Source organism: Sciurus vulgaris (genome assembly GCF_902686455.1).
Source record: "Sciurus vulgaris genome assembly, chromosome: 8".
In the NCBI taxonomy this organism is placed as follows: Eukaryota; Metazoa; Chordata; class Mammalia; order Rodentia; family Sciuridae; genus Sciurus; species Sciurus vulgaris.
The window spans coordinates 136,428,634-136,443,917 of NC_136468.1; the positions used below are offsets into that span (position 1 = coordinate 136,428,634).

Sequence of the window (15,284 nt, forward strand, 5' to 3'; positions counted from 1 at the left end):
TCATAGATATGTATAGGAGAAAGCTATATACAGGGTTCAGTACCTCCCATGGTTTCAGTTTAAGAATGTGGCCTCTGTGGTGAGGGGGGTCTTATCTATAATTCTAACTGAAGGCCTACAGGTGCAACCTTAATAATGGCTACTATTTGTGGTCAGTTTTCAGCATGCCAGTCAGGGTACTTTGTAGGTGAGTGCTGTCACCCCTGTTTATACCACAAGGAAACTGAAGTTTTCGGCACTGGTGAGGGCAGAATGGACATTCAAAGCCAGATGTCACCCAGAGGGTCCACTGTCCAGGGAACCAGTCTCCACCACTTTGCAGACACGACCTTCTCAAGTAGACTCCTTAAAAAATAAGCGACCCCTGCTACTGCTGGACTGGTCAGAAGACCACAGCCCTCAGCGAGTAACGGGTCACCGTGACGTGTGCATATCCAGGGAAGCAGGGGGGGCTCCTGGAGCCGGAGGGCCCGGAGGTGGTTCAGCCCCATGATGGGAGGTTCAGGGAGGTGAAGAAGTGTCCTGTTCCTCCCGCCAGCTGCCAGGAGGGAGCTGGCCTGCTGCTGGCCTGCTATTCTGTGGTCCTGCTGCAGAGCAGACTCAGAGCCTTCAAGGGCACCTTCCTTGAAGTGCCTCCGGCCAGATGAGCAAAGGGCCAGGAGAGGGACTGGGACTGGGTCTGGGTCACATCCTTCATGGAGCATAGAGATCACATTTCTTACACATTTGAAGCCCTGATCTGTGTCCTGCGGCAAAAACACTCAAATCCTAGAGCGTAGCCACGTCAGGCCGTGTAGTCTACAAAGGATGCAGTTTTTCCTGATCTTAAAGCTGTTTATACCTGAAGTTGAGCAGATCCGTCGAATCATGTTTAATCTTCCACTTTATTCTCAACATAAATACCTGTCACAAACTACTTTATTCCAACAAAACAGAGCAGAACATACACCTGGAAGAATTTGAAATTGTCCCAGCAAGTCCAGAACGTATAGGATGTAGGGTCCCCTGTTGATCATAACAGGGACGTGCTGTTTGGGGCAATATCATCGTTCCTTCCTTGGCTTACAGTTGACTGAGGCTGCTAAAGGTTGGGGTGAGACAACCCAACTGTGCCACTGAGCCGGGTCACCTGGAGCAAGCGCCGTCCAGCCATGGAAACTTAGATTCCTTGTCTGTCACTGGGGCCGATTCTAATAGGTCTTTCTAGACTTGTTGAGAATGCAGGTTCTGAGGGTCTTCCTGGCTCAGCACAAATGTTCTCATTACCCCATTGCTGCAAAGTCGGTTCAGTGGCAAAAGAGCTCTTGGGATTCAGGAGTCACTTGGGATCCTTCCCTGAAGTCCTGGGTCATCTAAGGAGCCAGAGATCATAGGTAGGTCCCAAAGGGTGACCAGTTTTCCTTGGTGTGTGAATGGGTCAGAGTTCAGAGAACAGGGGAATGAACGCGAATCAGAGTGGAGGAAAAAGGGTTTCTCGGGAGACACTTGGGTTGAAAGAGATGAAATAAAGTTGGGGAGGAGGAGGCAGAAGAAATTGGACTGGGGGAGTCCCCATGCTGAGGGATGTCACTGCAGTGGGAATTTGCTCAGAGCGGGGGCCAGCTGCTTGCATGGAAGTGTCCCTCCTGGCTCTCAGTGGCCTCCCCCTTGGCTGTGTGCATTAGAATTTCCTGGGGGTGGGGTGGGGTGGGGCTTTGATAGACAGCTGCCCGGGCCCCCCACCATGATCCCTAGGAATGCCGATCAGTGAGTTCAGGTGCTGCTCAGGCGACAGTGCCTTTTAAAGCTCCTCTAGTCAGGATGGAAAGCGGCTGCTTTCATCAAGGCCGGAGGGTGGATCTTTCCAGCCTGGTGGCCGAGGGTCTCTGTTCCTGCAGGAGCAGCCGACGCGGTGCAGCTGCACGGGCCCGGCTGCGCTTCAGACAAACATTCACCCACACTGAAATTGGAGTTCCGTTGAATTTTCATGTGTCACAAAATAGGATCCTTCCCCAGCCGTCTGGGACGGCCCTTCTCAGTCTGTGGGAGGTACGCGAGCTCCCGGCGGGCGGTCGGATCTGGCCCCTGGAGCCCTCCTTCGCCACTGGCCATCCCAGAAGGCAGTGGGAGGATGGTGGCCTGAGAAGGTGCCAAGGGTCCCTTTATCTCTTACGGTGTCACACAGTCATGTTTCATGCTGTCAGCTTTCGCCGGGCTTCACCGTGTCCTTTCTTGCTTTCTGATAAGGGGAATGTTTGGCCTCAAAGAAACCTCCCCTCCCGTCAGCTCGCCGTCGGGTGGCTTTGGCCATCCTATTTTGTGGCAGACAGGGGAGCGTGAGGACCTGAGGGCTGGGTACTGCCTGGGCCCAGCCCAGTGGGCCACCCAGGGCTGCAGTAATGGCCACCCTGCAGGGAGGTACAGCCCCTGCGCCCTTCACAGAAGGCCAGGCCCTGACGTTTATTACCAAATACTTTTTTATTATTTCCATCCTGTGAGGGAACTGAGGCACGGGGTATTAAAGTAACTTTCTGGGGATAGCACAGGTCATAAACGGTAGATTCTGGATTCAGTCTATCAGGATTTCTCAGCGGGGGCTCTGTGAATACTTGGGGTTGTGCGGTTCTTTGTGCAGGGCTGTCCTGTGTCCTGTAGGGCACTGAACAACGTCCCTGGCCTCTGCCCACTAGACGTCAGTAGCACATTCCCCAAATTGTGACCACCAGAAATGTCTGCAGGTGTTGCCTGGTGTCCCCTGGGGAGCAAAATCCCCTCGCCTTGAGAAGTCGGCATTGCATATATTGTCTTCTATTTTCGGAGGCAGTATGTGTAATGCTTGATTTAAAAGTCTGATCAATAAAGGTGTCTCCATTTATCTCAGACATCTTTCTGCCTCAAAATTAGATTCTGAGATCTGATTGGATTGGAAGCCCAGCTCTGCCGCTGGTCGGCTGTGTAACTTGAGGTAAGTGGGCCTCTCTGGACCTTGGTCTCCTCATCAGGTGCCAGAGATGATGGCCTTTTGTGCTCAGGACTGTGGGGATTCAGTGAGAAGCCCCCCGTGCCCATTCTGTAGCAGACACTTGAGAATGTTTGTTTCCTCCCTTCCCAGTACAGTTCTGCCTGGTCTTGTGCCCTGACAGCTGACTGTATGTGGCACTTGGCTGATACCTCTGTTGTTGATTGCCACCAAAGCCATTTCCAAAGTCACTCTGGGACATCCCCCCCCAACCCTTGCCCTGCCGTGTAAGGACAGGGCTGAAGGCGCTGCACTGAGGGTGGCTCTCCTTCAACTGGAGCAAATGCCATTTGAAGGTCAGCTGTCTAGAGCTAACACTGGTTGGCCTCCAGCATTGTCCAAAAAGAATTAAAATAGCTGCCGGACACAAGGCCACCTGGCAGCGTGGTGCGTTCATGTTCCTCGGTGCTGGTGGTGGGCATGGGGCCTGCCTGCCGAGGGCCTCTGTCACCAGCTTTGACATCACAGGGGCAGTTCTGAGCTGGTTCCCAGGCCTCAAAGTGGGCTTTTTCTCAATTGTGCTTTATGTCCAATTGCTAAGCGTTTTCACGTCTGTGCGGATGGGGTTGGACTGGCTGGACTTTCTTTTAATTTATTTTTATTGTAAACAAATGGGATACATGTTGTTTCTGTTTGTACATGAAGTAAAGGCATGCCATTTGTGTAATCATATATCTACACAGGGTAATGATGTTTGATTCATTCTGTTATTTTTCCCTTCCCCCCACCCCTTCCACCCCTCTTTTCCCTCTATACAGTCCCTCCTTCTTCCATTCTCACCCCCCCATTATGTGTCATCATCCACTTATCAGCGAGATCATTCGTCCTTTGGTTTTTTGAGATTGGCTTATCTCACTTAGCATGATATTCTCCAATTTCATCCATTTGCCTGCAAATGCCATAATTTTATCATTCTTTATAGCTGAGTAATATTCCATTGTATATATATATATATATACCACAGTTTCTTTATCCATTCTTCAATTGAAGGGCATCTAGGTTGGTTCCACAGTCTGGCTATTGTGAATTGAGCCGCTATGAACATTGATGCGACTGTATCTCTGTAGTATGCTGATTTTAAGTCCTGTGGGTATTTTAAGTCCTTAGGCCAAGGAGTGGGATAGCTGGGTCAAATGGTGGTTCCATTCCAAGCTTTCTGAGGAATCTCCACACTGCTTTCCACAGTGGCTGCACTAATTTGCAGCCCCACCCGGCTGGACTTTCTAAAGCAAAGGATCCAGCCGGCTGGAAGGGTCACGGAGAGAGGGGAGAGTGGGCAGAGTGGGCGGGGGATGTGCGCAGGGGCCCCTCGGCTTCCCCGTTGGGTTAAGAGGTCCTGGCGCCGCGTTACTGAGGCAGTCACCTAGAGCTCACTGTACCAGGTGCCCTCTCACTTTCTAGGCCTTGGTGATCCTCACGGTCTTGTTTAACCCTTATTTCATGCACTAAATGAAGGGATGGCTTCATTTAGTGAAGTATGTTTTTTAAAAAATTATTTGTAATATATATACTTTTTAGTTGTTGATGGTCCTTTATTTTTATCTATATGCGGTGCTGAGAACTGGACCCAGGGCCTCACACATACTAGGCAAGCGCTCTGATACTGAGCCCCAGCCCCAGCCCGAGGGAGGGAGGTTTGAACATCACCATTTTATACATGGGGTAACTGAGTGTCTTGCCCAAGGGACCCTGGAATGGCTGTGGCTTTGGGTGTCTCTGTTACAAAATTAATAGCATTTTTTTTTTTTTTTTTTTTTTTTTTGCGGTGCTGGGGATCGAACCCAGGGCCTTGTGCTTGCAAGGCAAGCGCTCTGCCGACTGAGCTATCTCCCCAGCCTCAGCTTTTTTTCTTTTTGCTTTTGGTACTGGAGATTGAACCCAGGGGCACTTAACCATTGAGCCACATCCCCAGCCCTTTAAAAAAATATATATTTTATTTAGAGACAGGGCCTTGATAAGTTGCTGAGGCTGGCCTTGAATTCCCGATCCTCCTGCCTCAGCCTCCCAAGCCACTGGGATTCCCCGGTTGTATGCCACTAAACCCGGCCAGCTTTTTTTTTGTTTTTTTTTTCTTATAGAAAATAATATCTGTAGTTCTTATAGAAAATATTTACAGGAAAAAATTTTTGGAGATTTAAACAAAGAGAAGAAAACAGAAACTACCTGTATTCAACTCCCACCCCTCACCTCCAAGATGAGGGCTGTTCCCATTTTAGTGTCTGTTTACTTGGATCTGCAAAGGATGGCCCTGGGGCCACATCTGCCTGTCCTGGTAAACAAGGGCTTTGGAATGCAGCTGTGATCAAAGGCTCTTCATACTGATGATAATGATGATAATGACCTTCCACAGAACCTTCTGAAGGCTGCCTCCTTTCAGCAGTTCAGCCCAGGAGGTCTTGGAGGAAACCTGCTCCCAGCCAGATGGCAGGTGGCAGGCAGCCAGCCAGAGGTGCTGGAGCTGCTCGGTCCCTTCGCTGGGTACCGAGCTGCAGCCCAGCCGTATCCGTTGCTTGTGGCATTTAAAGACTATGGCTCCGGTCTTTCATTTCTCTTTTTGTTCCTAAGGCTCAGGGGTCCGTTTCTTCATCCGCAGGCCGAGTCTTGGGTGGCAGGCGACAGGTTTGTGGAAGGGCTCTGCCCCAGGGAACTCCACTGGACACAGAGACTTGCCTTTACATAGCAGAACCCCCCCACCCCACCGCCCGCCCCACACCATTCCCCAGTCTACCCTGTGAAAGCATCAGGGCGCACCAGGCCTGCTGACTTGCTGGGTGACCTGGCCCCTTGGCCTGGCTGGGCCTCAGTTTGCCTATCTGTAAAATGGAATTCCACTCCCCCACGGCCCCTTCCTTCCTGGCTTCGCTGACCCCTGCTTGGACAGCAGTGGTGTGCTGGTGGTCATCTCTGGGATCAAGTTCTTCAGCAGAACTTTTGGCTCCTTGAACCCCATTTGCCCCCGGCCTCCCAAGATACCTGATGACGTGGTTGCCACACAGGCCCCTGGGTGGTTAACCTGACCTGATATGCCATCAGCAGGTTAGCGAGTGGACCGAACGTACATCCAGGACCTCATCAGGTGACAGCAAAGGGATGTATTTGTTTACTTATTTAGGCACCTAGGTAGGTAGGTACTGGGGATGGAACCCAGGGGCACCCTACGACTGAGTTACGCCCCAGCCCTTTTTAATTTTTATTTAGAGTCAGGGTCTCCCTAAGTTGCCGAGGCTGACCTCAAACTTGTGATCCTCCTGCCTCAGCCTCCCAGGTATCTGGGATTACAGGCCTGCATGACTGTGCCTGGCCGTTTGTTTATTTTTAAAGAGCTAGAAGCGCATCAAGCCTGGAGAACAGGAGAGGGGATTGGCACTGACCTTTTGGAAGCTGGAAAGCGACGAACAAGTGAAAACCCGCCAGGAGAGCTGGGAATCCCCTGCCCAGAACTGCATGGCGGAACCCCTGGAAGGCACAGGGCCTGGCGGCATGGCATGGGATGCCTGTGGAACTGGGGCTGTGGAGTGGCGGAGGGGGACAAGGAGGATCCTACAGGCGTGTGGATAAGACGTCATAGCACCTCAGGAACAGACAGACCAGGTGAGAGGAGAGTAGGAGGCTCCAGGAGGCAGAGGACGATTTCCCCACGTGTCCTGGGAGGTCCAGTAGGAGTGGGGTGACTGGGCAGAAGTCACCAACGCCAGGAAAACACAGGAAGCAAAGAAACCCGGTCCAGCGCGACTCTCCTTTGTGAATCATGATGTCAGGCTCCTAAGACACCCAGGAGGGAATCTGCCGGGTGACTGTATGCCTCTGTTGGGGTGGCTGCAGGAGGGACATGGCTGGGACATGTAAGAGTCAAATTTGCATCTCTCTTCCTCAGAAAACTTGGAATGGACCCAACATTTGACCCAGCTATCCCACTCCTCAGTTTATACCCAAAGGACTTAAAATTAGCATACTACAGTGATGCAGCCACATCAATGTTCATAGCAGCTCAATTCACAATAGCCAGACTATGGAACCAACCTAGATGCCCCTCAATTGATGAATGGATAAAGAAACTGTGGTATATATATATATATATATATATATATATATATATATATATAATGGAATATTACTCAGCCATAAAGAAGAATAAAATTATGGCATTTGCTGGTAAATGGATGGAGTTGGAGAATACCATGCTAAGTGAAATAAGCCAAGCCCAAAAAGCCAAAGGCTGAAAGTATTCTTTGATAAGTGGTCGATGATACATAATGAGGGGGGGTGGCGATGGGGTGGGGTAAGAGAAGAATGGAGGAACTTTGGATGGTATAGAGGAAAATGGGGCAGGAGAGGGTGGGGGAAGGAAAGATAGTAGACTGAGACAGACAGTATGACTGTATGTATGATGGCATGAATGGTGTGAATCTACATTGTGAACAACCATAGAACTGAAAAGTCGTACCCCATCTGTGTACAGTGAATCAAAATGCAGTCTGTAAAATATGTTTGCATAGTGATGAGATGACCTGTCTACACCCTTCTCAGGGCTTCTCCTGCATGGAGCAGTGCATGACTGGGGCCCCCCACTGTTTAGAACTTAGCTGGTGTGAAGACGCCAGAAAAGAATCAACAGTGATGGCCTCTGTTGTGGGAGCCTGGCGGGGCAGAGCAAAGAACCCCTTCTGTTGTGATTTTTAAAAATCGTTTTCGGGTTTTTGTCCTTAGAATTTGAAATATGCATACAGAAAAGTTCATGGATTGTTTTGTTTTGTTTTGGTACTGGGGATGGAACCCAGGGGCCCTTTACCCCTGAGCTACATCCCCTGCCCTTTTTTATTATTTTCTTCTGAGACAGTCTCTCTAAGTTGCTTAGCACCTTGCTAAACTGCTGAGGCTGGCCTCAAGACTTGCAATCCTCCTGCCTCAGCCTCCTGAGTCACTGAGATGACGGGCATGTGCCCTGTGCCCCACAAGTTCATGGAAGATTTCACAAGTCTGAAGTAGTAGGACATGGGGCCTTCCTCCCTGATCATAAAACTCCCACCTGTTAAGAGTATTTTCGTATTTTTGGAGTTCCTAAATTATAGTATGTCAAATAAAACTGAATGTAAGGCATGGCGGGTCAGGGGGGTGACTCTGAGTTCCTGGCCTCGGCCTCCTCGTGAATTGCTTCAGGGTCTCAGGAGGGGCAGGGGCTCTGCTGCACCTGGGTCGCCTGTTGACCTGGGCTCTTAGGAACGGCGTCCGCCCCTCCCTGAGGCCCCGGCTCCCTCCCTCATGGCTGTTTCCCTCCGCAGGCCGAGCATGTCTGGACTCCACCTGGTCAAGAGGGGCCGGGAACACAAGAAGCTGGACCTGCACAGAGACTTCACGGTGGCTTCCCCGGCCGAGTTCGTCACACGCTTCGGGGGCAATCGGGTCATCGAGAAGGTAGGGAGGGGTCCTGCGCTCTGGGTGGGGCTGAGCAGGGGCGGAGGCGGGAGCAGCAGCTGAAGCTCCGCCCTGGCGCTGCGGAGGGAGCAGGGCCGCCCTCTGATGACAGCTGCCTGGCGCTGTCCACCCTCCCAACAGCCCCATGCAGCAGGCGCGTTACCCCATTTCCCAGAGGGGGACGCTGTGGCCTCGGCACAGCAGGAGGCTCCTGCGCGGACCCTGGCTGCGTTGGGAGGGGCTGTGTTTGGGTTCAGGGGAGGGACGTGGAGATCCAGCCGGGCCGGAGGTCCAGAGCTTCCTAGCGGCACTGTAATGACATCAACAAGGGGACGCCTTTCACCTCGTCCCCTCTCCTGAGGAGGCCCGGGCCTCCCACCGTGGGGTTATTCCTGCTGATTCGGGGACAGGCCGAGATGTGACGCTGCTTGTCCAGGGCCGGGTAGCTAGAGGGGCTGGAGCCTGGATGGAGACCGGCTGCCGGGCCTGGTCTCATCCGAGTGCCCTGGTCGCCGCAGCAGCAGCAGCTCGCCACGCCTGGGGGGCCGTTCGCGGTAGCTGCCTGTTACCTGCTTTCTGTGGTCAGCCATCTCCACGGCTCTGTCAGAGGGTTTTAGTTCACAGATTTGGAACTTTGGAAACTGACGCCCCCGAGAGGGGAATTTGCTTGCCCGGTGGTGGGGCTGGGATTTGAACCCCAGCTGCTGGACCCCGAGCACGCCCCACCCTCCAGCCAGCGTCGGGGGTGTGGTTTCCATTGGCGGAGACTTACGGTTCCTGCCCAGTGTGGCCAGTCTTTCGGTTGGGCCTGCAGATTCTCCCACCCTGCCCCGGACCCTGGGGCTTAGTCTCCTGGGCAGGATCCAGAAGCTGCGTTTTTTTTTTTTTTTTTTGTTGTTGTTGTTGTTTTGTTTTGTTTTTATGAAAATACTTTTTATTTTTACAGACACATGTTGATTGATTGTACACAAATGGGGTACACTTTTCATTTCTATGGTTGTACACATTGTAGATTCACACCATTCATGCAATCATACATATATATATATATAGGGTAATACTGTCTGTTTCATTCTACTGTTTTTCCATCCCCACCCTCTCCCACCCCTTTTTCCTCTCTTCTCTTCATTCTTCTCTTACCCCCTTCCCCTCATTATATATCATCATCCACATATCAGAGAACACATTTGACCTTTGGTTTTTGGGGCTTGGCCTATTTCACTTAGCACGGTATTTTCCAACTTCAACCATTTACCAGCAAATGCCATAATTTTATTCTTCTTTATGGCTGAGTAATATTCCATTGTGTATCTATACCAGAGTTTCGTTATCCATTCATCAATTGAAGGGCATCTAGGTTGGTTCCACAGTCTAGCTATTGTGAATTGAGCCGCTATGAACATTGATGTGCCTGTATCTCTGTAGTATGCTCATTTCAAGTCCTTTGGGTATAAAGTGAGGCGTGGGATAGCTGGGTCAAATGGTGGGTCCATTCCAAGTTTTCTGAGGAATCTCTACACTGCTTTCCAGAGTGGTTGCACCAATTTGCTACTCCACCAGCAATGTATGAGTGTGCCTTTTTCCCCACACCCATGCCAACACTTATTATTGCTTGTGTTCTTGATAATCACCATTCTAATTGGAGTTAGATGGAATCTTAGGGTGGTTTTAATTTGCATTTCTCTAATTACCAGGAATGATGAGCACTTTTTCATATATTTGTTGATCACCTGTATATCTTCTTCTGTGAAGTGTCTGCCCAGTTCCTTAGCCCATTTATTGATTGGGTCTCTGTGTATGTTGGGTATAAAGTCTTTTAAGTTCTGTGAACTTTGGAGATGTATGCTCTGTCAGAAGCTACGTTTTTGCCACACTCACCAGGAGCTATTCTGCAGCCAGCCCAGCTGGGTATCAGTGTTGAGTTCTCAGGGTCCAGAAGTCCAGAGCTGCCGCCCTCTGTGGCTTAGGATCTGGCCGTGGCTTGCCCTGGTGCCAGACGCCTTGTGGGAAAGCCGCAGCCATGGCGATTACCCCAGCGAGTGCACCCCTCCCTGCCTTCTTTCTTTCATACTCAGGATTGAGCCCAGAGGTATGCTACCACTTAGCTACATCCCAGAACTTTTTTTCTTGTTTTCTTTTGAAGCAGGGTCTTGCTAAGTTGTCCAGTCTGGCCTTGAACTTGCAATGACAGGCACGTGCCACCAACACCCAGTCTAATTTGTTTTGTGAAACAAGAAAACTATAGCGTTTGGTTTTATTTCTGAAAGACTAGACCAGGAAGACAGCCAGCTGGCTTCTTTATGGGGATATAAAACTCAGAGAAGGAAGGGATCTACCTAAAGCCACACAGCAAGTTCAGGACACAACTAGAGATTGAACCCAGGACGTGTTCTGTTGCCCTCTGCCTGTTCCCTCTTACCACACCTGAGGCCTTTCACCTTTAAAATGCGGAGGCCACCGTGAAGGACCGTTCAGAGCACAGGTCTGATTGCAGTCAGACAGATCCGGATCTGAGTCCCAGCTCTGCCGCCTACTGGCCATGTGACCTAGGGACAGTGCCATAACCCCTCTGAGTGATAAAACCTCTTTCAAAGGGCTGTTGTGAGCCGGGTGCGGTGGCCCACGCCTGTAATCCCAGTGGCTGGGGAGGCCGAGGCAGGAGGATCACGAGTTCAAAGCCAACCTCAACAATGGCAAGGTGCTAAGCAGCTCAGTGAGACCTTGTCTTTAAATGAAATCCTAAATAGGGCTGGGGATGTGGCTCCGCGGTCGAGTGCCCCTGAGTTCAATCCCCGGTGTCCCTCCCCACCAAAAAAAATATAAAGGGCTGTTGCTGGGAGGAAGTGGAAGTGCGGCAGGTGAGACATCACCCTGAGGGTGCGACACACGGGGCCCTCCGGAGGTGTTGAAGGCCATCGTGGTGGCGCCAACAGAGGAGTCGAGATTCGCCCTCTGAGGCGGGCCTCCCGAGGCGCGGCCTCCAGCGCAGCAGACGTGCAGCACCCGCCCCTTCTGCTTGTGCCCGCAGGTGCTCATCGCCAACAATGGGATCGCCGCGGTCAAGTGCATGCGCTCCATCCGCAGGTGGGCCTATGAGATGTTCCGCAACGAGCGCGCCATCCGGTTTGTGGTCATGGTGACCCCCGAGGACCTCAAGGCCAATGCAGGTACCTGAACTTGACCTCTCGCCCATCTTTCTCTGCCCACACCTCTTCTACCCTGCCCAGCCCTGGAGTCCCAGGGCTCTCTCATGAGTCTGTATTTATTTGCTTCTTCTTTCTTTAAGAAGTATCTGGTGATAACAAAGTGGCCCACGCCTGTCATCCCAGTGGCTCAGGAGGCTGAGGCAGGAGGATCGCATGTTTGAGGCCAGCCTCGGCAACTCAGTGAGACCCTGTCTCTAAGTAAAATACAAAATAGGGCTGGGGATGTGGCTCAGTGGTCGAGTGTCCCTGAGTTCAATTTCCCCAAAAAATGAGTTGTGGGGCTGGGGCTGGGGCTCAGTGGTAGAGCGCTTGCCTGGCACGTGTGAGGCGCTGGGTTCCATTCTCAGCACCACATAAAAATAAATACATAAAAATAAAGGTATTGTGTCCATCTACAACTAAAAAATATTTTTTAAAAAAGAGAATGAATTGTGCCTTATACAAATGCAGATGTGAACCTTATGCTCTTTTGAAAACCTGACTCAGGTCTTGTCCTGCCCCTGCTTAAAGGGCTTTTGAGCCCCACGTGGTTCCCAGGTCAGCAAGCTCAGCACTGTCCCCTGGGTCCTCCCGGAGCACAGGCCCTGGGCTTTGCCCTCCGGGGACGCGGCTTTGCTTGTTTCTCACAGCTCATTTTACAGATGAGTCAGTTGGGGCACCGGGACATAAATTTGTCACTTGCCCAGGGTCCCATGACCAGCATGTGACGCAGGTGGGACTGGAAGCTTGGTGTGTCAGAGTTCAGAGCCTTCTCCCCGGGGCCTCCGCCGTGGTAGACCATCATTCTAGACGTTCACCCTGGCTGGGAAGGCCCCACAGGACTCGGCCCGGCTGGCCTCCTGGCTCCGTCCCCAGGTCCGGGTCACACTGGCCTCTGGTGGTTCCTGGGCCACCCTGCACTGTCCTGGCGCAGAGTTGGCACAGCGGGACTGTTTCCCTCCTTTTCTCCTTTGCACGCCAGGCCCCTCCCCCACCTTCAGGTCTCGGAGTCCTCTGTTGCTTCTCGGGGACAATCTTGTTTATTTCCTTCCTGGCACTGACTGCGGTCTGTAGTTATCATGTTCATTTTCTTGTTTATCTTCTCTAACGTTAAAGAAAAACTCGACGCAAAACTCAACGCAGACGAGGAGGGTGTCTGACCGTTCACTTGGGCATCTCGGGGACCTCCCCAGTGACTGACGCCCGTGGGTTCCACAGGCATCAGAAGCAGGCAGGCTGGAGGGACGGTGGCACTTGTCTTTGGATAGAGTCTAGCTTTTCACAGTCCCTAACACTGCCCGGTCACCATCCCCTCTTGTCACTCATGGGTCCATGAGTGACTTTTTTAGGATGTGTTCCTAGAAGTGGAATTCAGCTTAGAGAGGATGAGTTTTTAAGATTTTATTTATTTGGTACCAGGTTGAACCCAGGGATGCTTCACCACTGAGCCACATCCCTGTCCCTCCCTTTTTATTTATTTATTTATTTTTGAGACAGGGTCTCCCTGAGTTTCTTGGGGCCTCACTAAGGTGCTGAGGCTGGCCTTGAACTTGCTGCAGCCTCCCAAGTTGCTGGGAATACAGACGTGTGCCCCCACGCCTGGCAGGTTTAATTTTACTTTATTTTGGGGGTGCTGGGGATCCAGAATGCATACCAGGCATAGTGCTCTACCACTGCGCTTCCTTCCCAGCCGGGAGCATGAATATTTTAGAATCAAAACATCATGTTGTTTTCAGCCCCTCAAGGCAGGAAATCCTGTCATAGCTGCAACATGAACAGACCTTGAGAAATTATGCTAAGTGCAATAAACCTGCCCTGCCAAGACTAATACCGTGTGAGTCCTCTGAGAAGAGGGGACTAGAATAGTCATATTCACAGGGACAGACTGTGGAACAGGGAGTGCCTGGTCCTTCTGAGAGAGGGAAGAGGGGAGCGTTTATGAGTATTGAATTTAGATGTGTAAGATGAAAAGTTCTGAAGGTCTGCTTCACCATGGTATGACTGTGTAACACTACTGAATCATAAATCAAAATGGTGATGCTGAGGTGTATGTCACATATGTGTGGGTATATGTATGTATGTATATGTTATATATAATTTTTTTGTACGGGGGAGCAAGCCCAGAGGCATTTATCCATTGCACTACATCTTTTTTTTTTCTCCCCCGTATTTTATTTTATTTTTATTATTATTATTATTATTAATTATTATTTTTTGTGGTGCTGGGGATTTGAACCCAGGGCCTTATGCTTGCAAGGTAAGCACTCTACCAACTGAGCTATGTCCCCAGCCCCCCGCCACCCCCCCATATTTTATTTTAAGACAGAGTCTTGCTGAGTTGCTTAGGGCCTCGCTGAGTTGCTGAGGCTGGCTTTGAACTTGTGATCCTCCTGCTTCAGCCCCGCCGCACCTCTCCCCCAGCCGAGGGGATCATAGGCATGCGCCCCTGCACCTGGCAATGTTATATGTATTTTATGATAAAAAAAAATCCATTGCATTGCTTAATGGTAAAACTTCAAGTGGAAATTTTTAAGAAATCACCTCTAATCCCACTGTCGACAGACAGCTTCCTGTCCCTTTGTTCCCTTCCAGGCCTAGTGCAGAGCATACCTGTTTTCACATAATCAAATCTCATTCCGTTGTCTTCAAATTCCCATACTGGCCTGGTCGTGGTCGACGTGAAATCTTCACGGTTTTGTTTCCAGTGAACAGAGTGTGGCCGCCCCTCTGACCTCCGCCGTTGACCTCCGTCTGTCGGGGGCCCTTCCCTTTTCCCCTCCTGTGTCATTCCAGAGTACATCAAGATGGCGGACCAGTACGTACCCGTCCCAGGAGGGCCCAACAACAACAACTACGCCAATGTGGAGCTGATCGTGGACATTGCCAAGAGAATCCCCGTGCAGGTAAGTGGGCCAGGGTGCCCCTGAGCCCTGGAGCCCTGGACGCTGCAGGTTGAAAGGGGCAGAGGCGCTGGGTGCCCCAGGACTGGCTTCCAGGGTGACGAGGGTGGGAAGAGCTGTGGGTGGGAGGGGAGGGGAGTTCTTGAAGGAGGCTCTCCCCGTGTCCGTGTTTGCAGGCGGTGTGGGCCGGCTGGGGCCATGCCTCTGAGAACCCCAAGCTTCCGGAGCTGCTGGGCAAGCACGGGATTGCTTTCCTAGGTACAGTGTTGATGCCCACAGGGGCGGGAACGGGGACACGGGGACATGGGGACATGGGTGGGTGCTCCCGCCCGGGTCCCGGCCTCTCTCTGGTGCTGCTGCCCTGTAAGGTGAGGGTCAGTTTGCTTTCCCAGGTCGCCTTTTCATTGCAAGGAGCAAGGGAGTTCCCGGTGGGGGTGGGAGGGCACACCAACCAAGTCACAGGTCCTGGAGCTGTTGCCATGGTTACCACAGTGGAAGGCTGCTAGGTTTCAGCCAAGTTCAGGTGTCGGAGGAGGTCCGGAGGTCCCGTTTCTGAGAGCGCCACGTCTTTGAGCTGTTTCTCAGGTCTTTAGGATGCCCTTGAGGCCAGAGCCCCTCGTCTGTACTTAGGAGGTAAAATGATACTTACTGCCTCGTGGCATCTGTTGGCTTCAGGATTTCTATTTGTGCACATCTCTGTTGACTTTGTACTCGTACGTGCATCCTTCTGTGCCCCTGGGGATCCGTGTCACAACCCTGACAGGTACCCAGATCTGCACGTGCTCAGTG

General features: G+C 51.5%; 1 protein-coding gene across 3 annotated transcripts in view; it reads left to right on the top strand.

Annotated features, from left to right (window-relative positions):
• ACACB (acetyl-CoA carboxylase beta) overlaps positions 1–15,284 on the top strand; it is a 119,010-nt gene that overhangs the window by 39,137 nt on the left and 64,589 nt on the right. For all 3 annotated transcript variants that reach the window (XM_079151250.1, XM_079151249.1, XM_079151251.1), the window contains 4 exons: positions 8,278–8,410; positions 11,439–11,577; positions 14,389–14,498; positions 14,672–14,753. In XM_079151250.1, coding sequence (XP_079007376.1) covers positions 8,278–8,410; positions 11,439–11,577; positions 14,389–14,498; positions 14,672–14,753 — 464 coding nt within the window. The remainder of the gene's footprint in view (positions 1–8,277; positions 8,411–11,438; positions 11,578–14,388; positions 14,499–14,671; positions 14,754–15,284) is intronic.